The 15279-nt window shown below is 57.3% G+C and overlaps 2 protein-coding genes across 2 annotated transcripts in view; one reads left to right on the forward strand and one right to left on the reverse strand.

The window, feature by feature from the left end:
* The window catches only part of LOC144953178 (uncharacterized), a 99885-nt gene that overhangs the window by 48663 nt on the left and 35943 nt on the right, over positions 1-15279 (reverse strand). The gene's annotated exons all lie outside the window — the stretch shown is intronic.
* The window catches only part of LOC144953153 (propionyl-CoA carboxylase beta chain, mitochondrial-like), a 41290-nt gene that overhangs the window by 4378 nt on the left and 21633 nt on the right, over positions 1-15279 (forward strand). The window contains exon 3 of the mRNA XM_078883714.1: positions 3376-3432. Within this exon, the coding sequence (XP_078739840.1) occupies positions 3376-3432 (57 nt within the window). The remainder of the gene's footprint in view (positions 1-3375; positions 3433-15279) is intronic.

Here is a 15279-nt window from a genome sequence, read left to right on the forward strand (position 1 = left end):
CTAGTATACTCACCACTCACCACTACTCACCACTACACTCACCACTACTCACCACTAGTACTCACCACTAGTACTCACCACTCACTCACCACTCACTCACTCACCACTACACTCACCACTCGCTCACCACTCACTCACCACTAGTACTCACCACTAGTACTCACCACTCACTCACCACTCACTCACCACTCACTCACTCACCACTACACTCACCACTCACTCACTCACCACTACTCACCACTAGTACACTCACCACTCACTCACCACCACTACTCACCACTCACTCACCACTAGTACACTCACCACTAGTACTCACCACCCTCACCACTCACCACTAGTACACTCACCACGCTCACCACTACACTCACCACGCTCACCACTAGTACACTCACCACACTCACCACTAGTACACACCATCACTACTCACCATCACTACTCACCACTACACTCACCACTAGTACACTCACCACCCTCACCACCACTACTCAACATGCTCACCACTAGTACTCACCACACTCACCACTCACCACTACTCACCATCACTACTCACCACACTCACCACCCTCACCATCACTCACCACACTCACCACTAGTACACTCACCACCCTCACCACTAGTACACTCACCACTCACCACACTCACCACTCACCACCACCACTCACCACTAGTACACTCACCACTCACTACTCACCACACTCACCACCCTCACCATCACTCACCACACTCACCACTAGTACACTCACCACCCTCACCACTAGTACACTCACCACTCACCACACTCACCACTCACCACCACCACTCACCACTAGTACACTCACCACTCACTACTCACCACACTCACCACCCTCACCATCACTCACCACACTCACCACTAGTACACTCACCACCCTCACCACTAGTACACTCACCACTCACCACACTCACCACCACCACTCACCACTAGTACTCACCACTAGTACACTCACCACTCACTACTCACCACTACACTCACCACGCTCACCACACCACCATCACGCTCACCACCACCATCACGCTCACCACCACTACCACGCTCACCACTACGCTCACAATGGAACTCACCACCATGGAACTCGCTACCATCGAACTCACCACTGCACTAACTCACAACTCACCACCCGCTCACCACACTCACCACTACACACTCACCACTACACACTCACCACTACACTAACTCACAACTCACCACCCACTCACCACACTCACCACTACACACTCACCACTACACACTCACCACTACACTAACTCACAACTCACCACCCACTCACCACACTCACCACTACACACTCACCACTACACACTCACCACTACACTAACTCACAACTCACCACCCACTCACCACACTCACCACTACACACTCACCACTACACACTCACCACTACACTAACTCACAACTCACCACCCGCTCACCACACTCACCACTACACACTCACCACTACACACTCACCACTACACACTCACCACTACACTAACTCACAACTCACCACCCACTCACCACACTCACCACTACCACACTCACCACTACACTAACTCACAACTCACCACCCACTCACCACACTCACCACTACCACACTCACCACTACACTAACTCACAACTCACCACCCGCTCACCACACTCACCACTACACACTCACCACTACACTAACTCACAACTCACCACCCGCTCACCACACTCACCACTACACACTCACCACTACACTAACTCACAACTCACCACCCGCTCACCACACTCACCACTACACACTCACCACTACACTAACTCACAACTCACCACCCGCTCACCACACTCACCACTACACACTCACCACTACACTAACTCACAACTCACCACCCGCTCACCACACTCACCACTACACACTCACCACTACACTAACTCACAACTCACCACCCGCTCACCACACTCACCACTACACACTCACCACTACACTAACTCACAACTCACCACCCGCTCACCACACTCACCACTACACACTCACCACTACACTAACTCACAACTCACAACTCACCACCCGCTCACCACACTACTCCCCCACTCTGTGCCGACTGGTGACGCTGTGACGCTGTGTGTGTGTGACACTGTGTGTGTGTGACGCTGTGTGTGTGACGCTGTGTGTGTGTGACGCTGTGTGTGTGTGTGATGGTGTGTGTGTGTGTGACGCTGTGTGTGTGACGCTGTGTGTGTGTGTGTGACGCTGTGTGTGTGTGACGCTGTGTGTGTGACGCTGTGTGTGTGTGTGTGACGCTGTGTGTGTGTGTGACGCTGTGTGTGTGTGACGCTGTGTGTGTGTGACGCTGTGTGTGTGTGTGACGCTGTGTGTGTGTGTGACGCTGTGTGTGTGTGACGCTGTGTGTGTGTGTGTGACGTTGTGTGTGTGTGACGCTGTGTGTGTGACGCTGTGTGTGTGACGCTGTGTGTGTGACGCTGTGTGTGTGACGCTGTGTGTGTGACGCTGTGTGTGTGTGTGACGCTGTGTGTGTGACGCTGTGTGTGTGACGCTGTGTGTGTGACGCTGTGGGTGTGACGCTGTGTGTGTGACGCTGTGTGTGTGACGCTGTGTGTGTGTGATGCTGTGTGTGTGACGCTGTGTGTGTGACGCTGTGTGTGTGACGCTGTGTGTGTGTGACGCTGTGTGTGTGACGCTGTGTGTGTGACGCTGTGTGTGTCACGCTGTGTGTGTGACGCGGTGTGACGCTGTGTGTGTGACGCTGTGTGTGTGTGACGCTGTGTGTGTGTGACGCTGTGTGTGTGTGACGCTGTGTGTGTGTGACGCTGTGTGTGTATGACGCTGTGTGTGTGATGCTGTGTGTGTGTGTGACGCTGTGTGTGTGTGTGACGCTGTGTGTGTGTGACGCTGTGTGTGTGTGTGACGCTGTGTGTGTGTGTGTGATGCTGTGTGTGTGTGTGACGCTGTGTGAGTGACGCTGTGTGTGTGTGTGTGTGACGCTGTGTGTGTGACGCTGTGTGTGTGTGTGTGACGCTGTGTGTGTGTGTGTGACGCTGTGTGTGTGTGTGTGACGCTGTGTGTGTGTGTGAGACGCTGTGTGTGTGTGTGACGCTGTGTGTGCGTGTGACGCTGTGTGTGTGTGTGACGCTGTGTGTGTGTGTGACGCTGTGTGTGTGACGCTGTGTGTGTGTGTGACGCTGTGTGTGTGACGCTGTGTGTGTGTGTGACGCTGTGTGTGTGACGCTGTGTGTGTGTGTGACGCTGTGTGTGTGTGTGACGTTGTGTGTGTGTGTGACGCTGTGTGTGTGTGTGACGCTGTGTGTGTGACGCTGTGTGTGTGTGTGACGCTGTGTGTGTGTGTGACGCTGTGTGTGTGTGTGACGCTGTGTGTGTGACGCTTGTTGTGTTCCAGGACTTCACGGTGTTTGGAGGCAGCCTGTCTGGAGCCCACGCACAGAAGATCTGCAAGGTGACGCCACACGCCTAGCACACGCCTAGCACACGCCTAGCACACGCCTAGCACACGCCTAGCACACGCCAGGCACACGCCTAGCACACGCCAGGCACACGCCAGGCACACGCCTAGCACACCCCTTGCACACGCCTGTCACACGCCAGGCACACGCCTAGCACACGCCTAGCACACGCCTGGCACACGCCAGGCACACGCCTAGCACACGCCTAGCACACGCCTAGCACACGCCTGGCACACGCCAGGCACACGCCTAGCACACGCCTTGCACACGCCAGGCACACGCCTAGCACACGCCTGGCACACGCCAGGCACACGCCTAGCACACGCCTGGCACACGCCAGGCACACGCCTAGCACACGCCTGGCACACGCCTGGCACACGCCTGGCACACGCCAGGCACACGCCTAGCACACGCCTTGCACACGCCAGGCACACGCCTGGCACACGCCTGGCACACGCCAGGCACACGCCTAGCACACGCCTACCACACGCCTGGCACACGCCTGGCACACGCCTGGCACACGTCAGGCACACGCCTGGCACACGCCTAGCACACGCCAGGCACACGCCTGGCACACGCCTGGCACACGCCAGGCACACGCCTAGCACACGCCTACCATACGCCTGGCACACGCCTAGCACACGGGTAGCACACGTGTCTGCGTGTCACACCGTGTCTGTGTGTCACCCCGTGTCTGCGTGTCACACCGTGTCTGCGTGTCACCCCGTGTCTGTGTGTCACCGTGTCTGTGTGTCACATCGTGTCTGTGTGTCACCCCGTGTCTGTGTGTCACCGTGTCTGTGTGTCACATCGTGTCTGTGTGTCACACTGTGCGTGCCACACCGTGTCTGTGTCACACCGTGTCTGTGTGTGACCCCGTGTCTGTGTGTCACACCGTGTCTGCGTGTCACACCGTGTCTGTGTGTCACCGTGTCTGTGTGTCACACCGTGTCTGCGTGTCACACCGTGTCTGCGTGTCACACCGTGTCTGTGTGTCACCGTGTCTGTGTGTGACCCCGTGTCTGTGTGTCACACCGTGTCTGCGTGTCACACCGTGTCTGTGTGTCACCGTGTCTGTGTGTGACCCCGTGTCTGTGTGTCACACCGTGTCTGCGTGTCACACTGTGTCTGTGTGTCACACCGTGTCTGTGTGTCACACCGTGTCTGTGTGTCACACCGTGTCTGTGTGTCACACTGTGTCTGTGTGTCACACCGTGTCTGTGTGTCACACCGTGTCTGTGTGTCACACCGTGTCTGTGTGTCACACCGTGTCTGTGTGTCACACCGTGTCTGCGTGTCACACCGTGTCTGTGTGTCACACCATGTCTGCGTGTCACCGTGTCTGTGTGTCACACCGTGTCTGTGTGTCACATCGTGTCTGTGTGTCACACCATGTCTGCGTGTCACCGTGTCTGTGTGTCACCGTGTCTGTGTGTCACACCGTGTCTGTGTGTCACACCGTGTCTGTGTGTCACACCGTGTCTGTGTGTCACACCGTGTCTGCGTGTCACACCGTGTCTGTGTGTCACACCGTGTCTGTGTGTCACACCATGTCTGTATGTCACCGTGTCTGTGTGTCACACCGTGTCTGTGTGTCACCGTGTCTGTGTGTCACCGTGTCTGTGTGTCACCGTGTCTGTGTGTCACACCGTGTCTGTGTGTCACACCGTGTCTGTGTGTCACACCGTGTCTGCGTGTCACACCGTGTCTGTGCGTCACCGTGTCTGTGTGTCACACCGTGTCTGTGTGTCACACCGTGTCTGTGTGTCACACCGTGTCTGTGTGTCACCGTGTCTGTGTGTCACACCGTGTCTGTGTGTCACACCGTGTCTGCGTGTCACACCGTGTCTGTGTGTCACACCGTGTCTGTGTGTCACCGTGTCTGCGTGTCACACCGTGTCTGTGTGTCACCGTGTCTGCGTGTCACACCGTGTCTGTGTGTCACCGTGTCTGTGTGTCACACCGTGTCTGCATGTCACACCGTGTCTGTGTGTCACACCGTGTCTGTGTGTCACCGTGTCTGTGTGTCACACCGTGTCTGTGTGTCACACCGTGTCTGTGTGTCACACCGTGTCTGCGTGTCACACCGTGTCTGTGTGTCACCGTGTCTGTGTGTCACCGTGTCTGTGTGTCACACCGTGTCTGTGTGTCACACCGTGTCTGTGTGTCACACCGTGTCTGCGTGTCACACCGTGTCTGCGTGTCACACCGTGTCTGTGTGTCACACCGTGTCTGTGTGTCACACCGTGTCTGCGTGTCACACCGTGTCTGCGTGTCACACCGTGTCTGTGTGTCACACCGTGTCTGCGTGTCACACCGTGTCTGCGTGTCACACCGTGTCTGCGTGTCACACCGTGTCTGTGTGTCACCGTGTCACCGTGTCTGTGTGTCACACCGTGTCTGTGTGTCACACCGTGTCTGTGTGTCACACCGTGTCTGCGTGTCACACCGTGTCTGCGTGTCACACCGTGTCTGTGTGTCACACCGTGTCTGTGTGTCACCGTGTCTGTGTGTCACACCGTGTCTGTGTGTCACACCGTGTCTGTGTGTCACACCGTGTCTGCGTGTCACACCGTGTCTGCGTGTCACACCGTGTCTGTGTGTCACACCGTGTCTGTGTGTCACACCGTGTCTGCGTGTCACACCGTGTCTGTGTGTCACACCGTGTCTGCGTGTCACACCGTGTCTGCGTGTCACACCGTGTCTGCGTGTCACACCGTGTCTGTGTGTCACCATGTCACCGTGTCTGTGTGTCACACCGTGTCTGTGTGTCACACCGTGTCTGTGTGTCACACCGTGTCTGCGTGTCACACCGTGTCTGCGTGTCACACCGTGTCTGTGTGTCACCGTGTCACCGTGTCTGTGTGTCACACCGTGTCTGTGTGTCACACCGTGTCTGTGTGTCACACCGTGTCTGCGTGTCACACCGTGTCTGCGTGTCACCGTGTCTGTGTGTCACCGTGTCTGTGTGTCACATCGTGTCTGTGTGTCACCCCGTGTCTGTGTGTCACCGTGTCTGTGTGTCACATCGTGTCTGTGTGTCACACTGTGCGTGCCACACCGTGTCTGTGTCACACCGTGTCTGTGTGTGACCCCGTGTCTGTGTGTCACACCGTGTCTGCGTGTCACACCGTGTCTGTGTGTCACCGTGTCTGTGTGTCACACCGTGTCTGCGTGTCACACCGTGTCTGCGTGTCACACCGTGTCTGTGTGTCACCGTGTCTGTGTGTCACCGTGTCTGTGTGTGACCCCGTGTCTGTGTGTCACACCGTGTCTGCGTGTCACACCGTGTCTGTGTGTCACCGTGTCTGTGTGTGACCCCGTGTCTGTGTGTCACACCGTGTCTGCGTGTCACACTGTGTCTGTGTGTCACACCGTGTCTGTGTGTCACACCGTGTCTGTGTGTCACACCGTGTCTGTGTGTCACACTGTGTCTGTGTGTCACACCGTGTCTGTGTGTCACACCGTGTCTGTGTGTCACACCGTGTCTGTGTGTCACACCGTGTCTGTGTGTCACACCGTGTCTGCGTGTCACACCGTGTCTGCGTGTCACACCGTGTCTGTGTGTCACACCATGTCTGCGTGTCACCGTGTCTGTGTGTCACACCGTGTCTGTGTGTCACACCGTGTCTGTGTGTCACACCATGTCTGCGTGTCACCGTGTCTGTGTGTCACCGTGTCTGTGTGTCACACCGTGTCTGTGTGTCACACCGTGTCTGTGTGTCACACCGTGTCTGCGTGTCACACCGTGTCTGTGTGTCACACCGTGTCTGTGTGTCACACCATGTCTGTATGTCACCGTGTCTGTGTGTCACACCGTGTCTGTGTGTCACCGTGTCTGTGTGTCACCGTGTCTGTGTGTCACCGTGTCTGTGTGTCACACCGTGTCTGTGTGTCACACCGTGTCTGTGTATCACACCGTGTCTGCGTGTCACACCGTGTCTGTGCGTCACCGTGTCTGTGTGTCACACCGTGTCTGTGTGTCACACCGTGTCTGTGTGTCACACCGTGTCTGTGTGTCACACCGTGTCTGTGTGTCACCGTGTCTGTGTGTCACACCGTGTCTGCGTGTCACACCGTGTCTGCGTGTCACACCGTGTCTGTGTGTCACACCGTGTCTGCGTGTCACCGTGTCTGCGTGTCACACCGTGTCTGTGTGTCACCGTGTCTGCGTGTCACACCGTGTCTGTGTGTCACCGTGTCTGCGTGTCACACCGTGTCTGCGTGTCACACCGTGTCTGTGTGTCACACCGTGTCTGTGTGTCACCATGTCTGTGTGTCACACCGTGTCTGTGTGTCACACCGTGTCTGCGTGTCACACCGTGTCTGCGTGTCACACCGTGTCTGTGTGTCACCGTGTCTGTGTGTCACCGTGTCTGTGTGTCACACCGTGTCTGTGTGTCACACCGTGTCTGCGTGTCACACCGTGTCTGCGTGTCACACCGTGTCTGCGTGTCACACCGTGTCTGCGTGTCACACCGTGTCTGCGTGTCACACCGTGTCTGCGTGTCACACCGTGTCTGCGTGTCACACCGTGTCTGCGTGTCACACCGTGTCTGTGTGTCACACCGTGTCTGCGTGTCACACCGTGTCTGCGTGTCACACCGTGTCTGCGTGTCACACCGTGTCTGTGTGTCACCGTGTCACCGTGTCTGTGTGTCACACCGTGTCTGTGTGTCACACCGTGTCTGCGTGTCACACCGTGTCTGCGTGTCACACCGTGTCTGCGTGTCACACCGTGTCTGTGTGTCACACCGTGTCTGTGTGTCACCGTGTCTGTGTGTCACACCGTGTCTGTGTGTCACACCGTGTCTGCGTGTCACACCGTGTCTGCGTGTCACACCGTGTCTGCGTGTCACACCGTGTCTGTGTGTCACACCGTGTCTGTGTGTCACACCGTGTCTGCGTGTCACACCGTGTCTGCGTGTCACACCGTGTCTGTGTGTCACACCGTGTCTGCGTGTCACACCGTGTCTGCGTGTCACACCGTGTCTGCGTGTCACACCGTGTCTGTGTGTCACCATGTCACCGTGTCTGTGTGTCACACCGTGTCTGTGTGTCACACCGTGTCTGTGTGTCACACCGTGTCTGCGTGTCACACCGTGTCTGCGTGTCACACCGTGTCTGTGTGTCACCGTGTCACCGTGTCTGTGTGTCACACCGTGTCTGTGTGTCACACCGTGTCTGTGTGTCACACCGTGTCTGCGTGTCACACCGTGTCTGCGTGTCACCGTGTCTGTGTGTCACCGTGTCTGTGTGTCACATCGTGTCTGTGTGTCACCCCGTGTCTGTGTGTCACCGTGTCTGTGTGTCACATCGTGTCTGTGTGTCACACTGTGCGTGCCACACCGTGTCTGTGTCACACCGTGTCTGTGTGTGACCCCGTGTCTGTGTGTCACACCGTGTCTGCGTGTCACACCGTGTCTGTGTGTCACCGTGTCTGTGTGTCACACCGTGTCTGCGTGTCACACCGTGTCTGCGTGTCACACCGTGTCTGTGTGTCACCGTGTCTGTGTGTGACCCCGTGTCTGTGTGTCACACCGTGTCTGCGTGTCACACCGTGTCTGTGTGTCACCGTGTCTGTGTGTGACCCCGTGTCTGTGTGTCACACCGTGTCTGCGTGTCACACTGTGTCTGTGTGTCACACCGTGTCTGTGTGTCACACCGTGTCTGTGTGTCACACCGTGTCTGTGTGTCACACTGTGTCTGTGTGTCACACCGTGTCTGTGTGTCACACCGTGTCTGTGTGTCACACCGTGTCTGTGTGTCACACCGTGTCTGCGTGTCACACCGTGTCTGCGTGTCACACCATGTCTGCGTGTCACCGTGTCTGTGTGTCAAACCGTGTCTGTGTGTCACACCGTGTCTGTGTGTCACACCATGTCTGCGTGTCACCGTGTCTGCGTGTCACCGTGTCTGTGTGTCACACCGTGTCTGTGTGTCACACCGTGTCTGTGTGTCACACCGTGTCTGTGTGTCACACCGTGTCTGCGTGTCACACCGTGTCTGTGTGTCACACCGTGTCTGTGTGTCACACCATGTCTGTATGTCACCGTGTCTGTGTGTCACACCGTGTCTGTGTGTCACCGTGTCTGTGTGTCACCGTGTCTGTGTGTCACCGTGTCTGTGTGTCACCGTGTCTGTGTGTCACACCGTGTCTGTGTGTCACCGTGTCTGCGTGTCACACCGTGTCTGTGTGTCACCGTGTCTGTGTGTCACACCGTGTCTGTGTGTCACACCGTGTCTGTGTGTCACACCGTGTCTGCGTGTCACACCGTGTCTGCGCGTCACCGTGTCTGTGTGTCACACCGTGTCTGTGTGTCACACCGTGTCTGTGTGTCACACCGTGCCTGTGTGTCACCGTGTCTGTGTGTCACACCGTGTCTGTGTGTCACACCGTGTCTGCGTGTCACACCGTGTCTGTGTGTCACACCGTGTCTGTGTGTCACCGTGTCTGCGTGTCACACCGTGTCTGTGTGTCACCGTGTCTGCGTGTCACACCGTGTCTGTGTGTCACCGTGTCTGTGTGTCACCGTGTCTGTGTGTCACACCGTGTCTGTGTGTCACACCGTGTCTGTGTGTCACCGTGTCTGCGTGTCACACCGTGTCTGTGTGTCACCGTGTCTGTGTGTCACCGTGTCTGTGTGTCACACCGTGTCTGTGTGTCACACCGTGTCTGTGTGTCACACCGTGTCTGCGTGTCACACCGTGTCTGCGTGTCACACCGTGTCTGTGTGTCACACCGTGTCTGTGTGTCACACCGTGTCTGCGTGTCACACCGTGTCTGTGTGTCACACCGTGTCTGCGTGTCACACCGTGTCTGCGTGTCACACCGTGTCTGCGTGTCACACCGTGTCTGTGTGTCACCGTGTCACCGTGTCTGTGTGTCACACCGTGTCTGTGTGTCACACCGTGTCTGTGTGTCACACCGTGTCTGCGTGTCACACCGTGTCTGCGTGTCACACCGTGTCTGTGTGTCACACCGTGTCTGCGTGTCACACCGTGTCTGTGTGTCACCGTGTCTGTGTGTCACACCGTGTCTGCGTGTCACACCGTGTCTGCGTGTCACACCGTGTCTGCGTGTCACACCGTGTCTGTGTGTCACCGTGTCTGTGTGTCACCCCGTGTCTGTGTGTCACACCGTGTCTGCGTGTCACACATGGTCTGCGTGTCACACCGTGTCTGTGTGTCACCGTGTCTGTGTGTCACACCGTGTCTGTGTGTCACACCGTGTCTGCGTGTCACACCGTGTCTGCGTGTCACACCGTGTCTGTGTGTCACACCGTGTCTGTGTGTCACCGTGTCTGTGTGTCACCCCGTGTCTGTGTGTCACACCGTGTCTGCGTGTCACACCGTGTCTGCGTGTCACACCGTGTCTGTGTGTCACACCGTGTCTGCGTGTCACATCGTGTCTGCGTGTCACACCGTGTCTGCGTGTCACACCGTGTCTGTGTGTCACCGTGTCTGTGTGTCACCGTGTCTGTGTGTCACACCGTGTCTGTGTGTCACACCGTGTCTGTGTGTCACACCGTGTCTGCGTGTCACACCGTGTCTGCGTGTCACACCGTGTCTGTGTGTCACACCGTGTCTGCGTGTCACACCGTGTCTGTGTGTCACACCGTGTCTGTGTGTCACACCGTGTCTGCGTGTCACACCGTGTCTGCGTGTCACACCGTGTCTGTGTGTCACCGTGTCTGTGTGTCACCCCGTGTCTGTGTGTCACACCGTGTCTGCGTGTCACACCGTGTCTGCGTGTCACACCGTGTCTGTGTGTCACCGTGTCTGTGTGTCACCCCGTGTCTGTGTGTCACACCGTGTCTGCGTGTCACACCGTGTCTGCGTGTCACACCGTGTCTGTGTGTCTCCGTGTCTGTGTGTCACACCGTGTCTGCGTGTCACACCGTGTCTGCGTGTCACACCGTGTCTGTGTGTCACACCGTGTCTGTGTGTCACCGTGTCTGTGTGTCACCCCGTGTCTGTGTGTCACACCGTGTCTGCGTGTCACACCGTGTCTGCGTGTCACACCGTGTCTGTGTGTCACACCGTGTCTGCGTGTCACACCGTGTCTGCGTGTCACACCGTGTCTGTGTGTCACACCGTGTCTGTGTGTCACCCCGTGTCTGTGTGTCACACCGTGTCTGCGTGTCACACCGTGTCTGCGTGTCACACCGTGTCTGTGTGTCACACCGTGTCTGTGTGTCACCCCGTGTCTGTGTGTCACACCGTGTCTGTGTGTCACACCGTGTCTGCGTGTCACACCGTGTCTGTGTGTCACACCGTGTCTGTGTGTCACCCCGTGTCTGCGTGTCACACCGTGTCTGCGTGTCACACCGTGTCTGCGTGTCACACCGTGTCTGTGTGTCACCGTGTCTGTGTGTCACACCGTGTCTGCGTGTCACACCGTGTCTGCGTGTCACACCGTGTCTGCGTGTCACACCGTGTCTGCGTGTCACACCGTGTCTGCGTGTCACACCGTGTCTGTGTGTCACACGGTGTCTGTGTGTCACACGGTGTCTGTGTGTCACACCGTGTCTGCGTGTCACACCGTGTCTGTGTGTCACACCGTGTCTGCGTGTCACACCGTGTCTGTGTGTCACACTGTGTCTGTGTGTCACACGGTGTCTGTGTGTCACACGGTGTCTGTGTGTCACACCGTGTCTGCGTGTCACACCGTGTCTGCGTGTCACACCGTGTCTGTGTGTCACACGTGTCTGTGTGTCACACGGTGTCTGTGTGTCACACGGTGTCTGCGTGTCACACGGTGTCTGTGTGTCACACGGTGTCTGTGTGTCACACCGTGCCTGCGTGTCACACCGTGTCTGTGTGTCACACCGTGTCTGCGTGTCACACCGTGTCTGCGTGTCACACCGTGTCTGTGTGTCACACCGTGTCTGTGTGTCACACCGTGTCTGTGTGTCACACGGTGTCTGTGTGTCACACGGTGTCTGTGTGTCACACCGTGCCTGCGTGTCACACGGTGTCTGTGTGTCACGCCGTGTCTGCGTGTCACACGGTGTCTGTGTGTCACACGGTGTCTGTGTGTCACACCGTGTCTGTGTGTCACACGGTGTCTGTGTGTCACACCGTGTCTGTGTGTCACACCGTGTCTGCGTGTCACACCGTGTCTGCGTGTCACACCGTGTCTGCGTGTCACACCGTGTCTGCGTGTCACACCGTGTCTGCGTGTCACACCGTGTCTGCGTGTCACACCGTGTCTGCGTGTCACACCGTGTCTGCGTGTCACACCGTGTCTGCGTGTCACACCGTGTCTGCGTGTCACACCGTGTCTGTGTGTCACACCGTGTCTGTGTGTCACACCGTGTCTGCGTGTCACCCCGTGTCTGTGTGTCACACGGTGTTTGTGTGTCACACCGTGTCTGTGTGTCACACCGTGTCTGTGTGTCACACGGTGTCTGTGTGTCACACCGTGTCTGTGTGTCACACCGTGTCTGCGTGTCACACCGTGTCTGTGTGTCACACCGTGTCTGTGTGTCACACGGTGTCTGTGTGTCACACGGTGTCTGTGTGTCACACCGTGCCTGCGTGTCACACGGTGTCTGTGTGTCACGCCGTGTCTGCGTGTCACACGGTGTCTGTGTGTCACACGGTGTCTGTGTGTCACACCGTGTCTGTGTGTCACACGGTGTCTGTGTGTCACACCGTGTCTGTGTGTCACACCGTGTCTGCGTGTCACACCGTGTCTGCGTGTCACACCGTGTCTGCGTGTCACACCGTGTCTGCGTGTCACACCGTGTCTGCGTGTCACACCGTGTCTGCGTGTCACACCGTGTCTGCGTGTCACACCGTGTCTGCGTGTCACACCGTGTCTGCGTGTCACACCGTGTCTGCGTGTCACACCGTGTCTGTGTGTCACACCGTGTCTGTGTGTCACACCGTGTCTGCGTGTCACCCCGTGTCTGTGTGTCACACGGTGTTTGTGTGTCACACCGTGTCTGTGTGTCACACCGTGTCTGTGTGTCACACGGTGTCTGTGTGTCACACCGTGTCTGTGTGTCACACCGTGTCTGCGTGTCACACCGTGTCTGTGTGTCACACCGTGTCTGTGTGTCACACCGTGTCTGTGTGTCACACCGTGTCTGTGTGTCACACCGTGTCTGCGTGTCACACCGTGTCTGTGTGTCACCATGTCTGTGTGTCACACCGTGTCTGTGTGTCACACCGTGTCTGCGTGTCACACCGTGTCCGCGTGTCACACCGTGTCTGCGTGTCACACCGTGTCTGTGTGTCACACCGTGTCTGTGTGTCACACCGTGTCTGCGTGTCACCCCGTGTCTGTGTGTCACACGGTGTTTGTGTGTCACACCGTGTCTGTGTGTCACACCGTGTCTGTGTGTCACACGGTGTCTGTGTGTCACACCGTGTCTGTGTGTCACACCGTGTCTGCGTGTCACACCGTGTCTGTGTGTCACACCGTGTCTGTGTGTCACACGGTGTCTGTGTGTCACACGGTGTCTGTGTGTCACACCGTGCCTGCGTGTCACACCGTGTCTGTGTGTCACACCGTGTCTGTGTGTCACCGTGTCTGTGTGTCACCGTGTCTGCGTGTCACACCGTGTCTGCGCGTCACCCCGTGTCTGCGCGTCACACCGTGTCTGTGTGTCACCGTGTCTGTGTGTCACCCCGTGTCTGTGTGTCACCCCGTGTCTGTGTGTCACCCCGTGTCTGTGTGTCACACCGTGTCTGTGTGTCAGACTGTGTCTGTGTGTCACCGTGTCTGTTTGTCACCGTGTCTGCGTGTCACACCGTGTCTGCGTGTCACACCGTGTCTGTGTGTCACACCGTGTCTGTGTGTCACACCGTGTCTGTGTGTCACACGGTGTCTGTGTGTCACACGGTGTCTGTGTGTCACACCGTGTCTGCGTGTCACACGGTGTCTGTGTGTCACGCCGTGTCTGCGTGTCACACGGTGTCTGTGTGTCACACGGTGTCTGTGTGTCACACCGTGTCTGTGTATCACACGGTGTCTGTGTGTCACACGGTGTCTGTGTGTCACGCCGTGTCTGCGTGTCACACGGTGTCTGTGTGTCACACCGTGTCTGTGTGTCACACCGTGTCACACCGTGTCTGCGTGTCACACGGTGTCTGTGTGTCACACCGTGTCTGCGTGTCACACCGTGTCTGTGTGTCACACCGTGTCTGTGTGTCACACCGTGTCTGCGTGTCACACCGTGTCTGCGTGTCACACCGTGTCTGCGTGTCACACCGTGTCTGCGTGTCACACCGTGTCTGCGTGTCACACCGTGTCTGCGTGTCACACCGTGTCTGTGTGTCACACCGTGTCTGTGTGTCACACCGTGTCTGTGTGTCACACCGTGTCTGTGTGTCACCGTGTCTGTGTGTCACCGTGTCTGCGTGTCACACCGTGTCTGCGCGTCACCCCGTGTCTGCGCGTCACACCGTGTCTGTGTGTCACCGTGTCTGTGTGTCACCCCGTGTCTGTGTGTCACCCCGTGTCTGTGTGTCACCCCGTGTCTGTGTGTCACCCCGTGTCTGTGTGTCACACCGTGTCTGTGTGTCAGACTGTGTCTGCGTGTCACACCGTGTCTGTGTGTCACACCGTGTCTGTGTGTCACACCGTGTCTGTGTGTCACACCGTGTCTGCGTGTCACACCGTGTCTGCGTGTCACACCGTGTCTGCGTGTCACACCGTGTCTGCGTGTCACACCGTGTCTGCGTGTCACACCGTGTCTGCGTGTCACACCGTGTCTGCGTGTCACACCGTGTCTGCGTGTCACACCGTGTCTGCGTGTCACACCGTGTCTGCGTGTCACACCGTGTCTGCGTGTCACACCGTGTCTGTGTGTCACACCGTGTCTGTG

This window comes from Lampetra fluviatilis, chromosome 72, assembly GCF_964198595.1.
Source record: "Lampetra fluviatilis chromosome 72, kcLamFluv1.1, whole genome shotgun sequence".
Lineage (NCBI taxonomy): Eukaryota > Metazoa > Chordata > Hyperoartia > Petromyzontiformes > Petromyzontidae > Lampetra > Lampetra fluviatilis.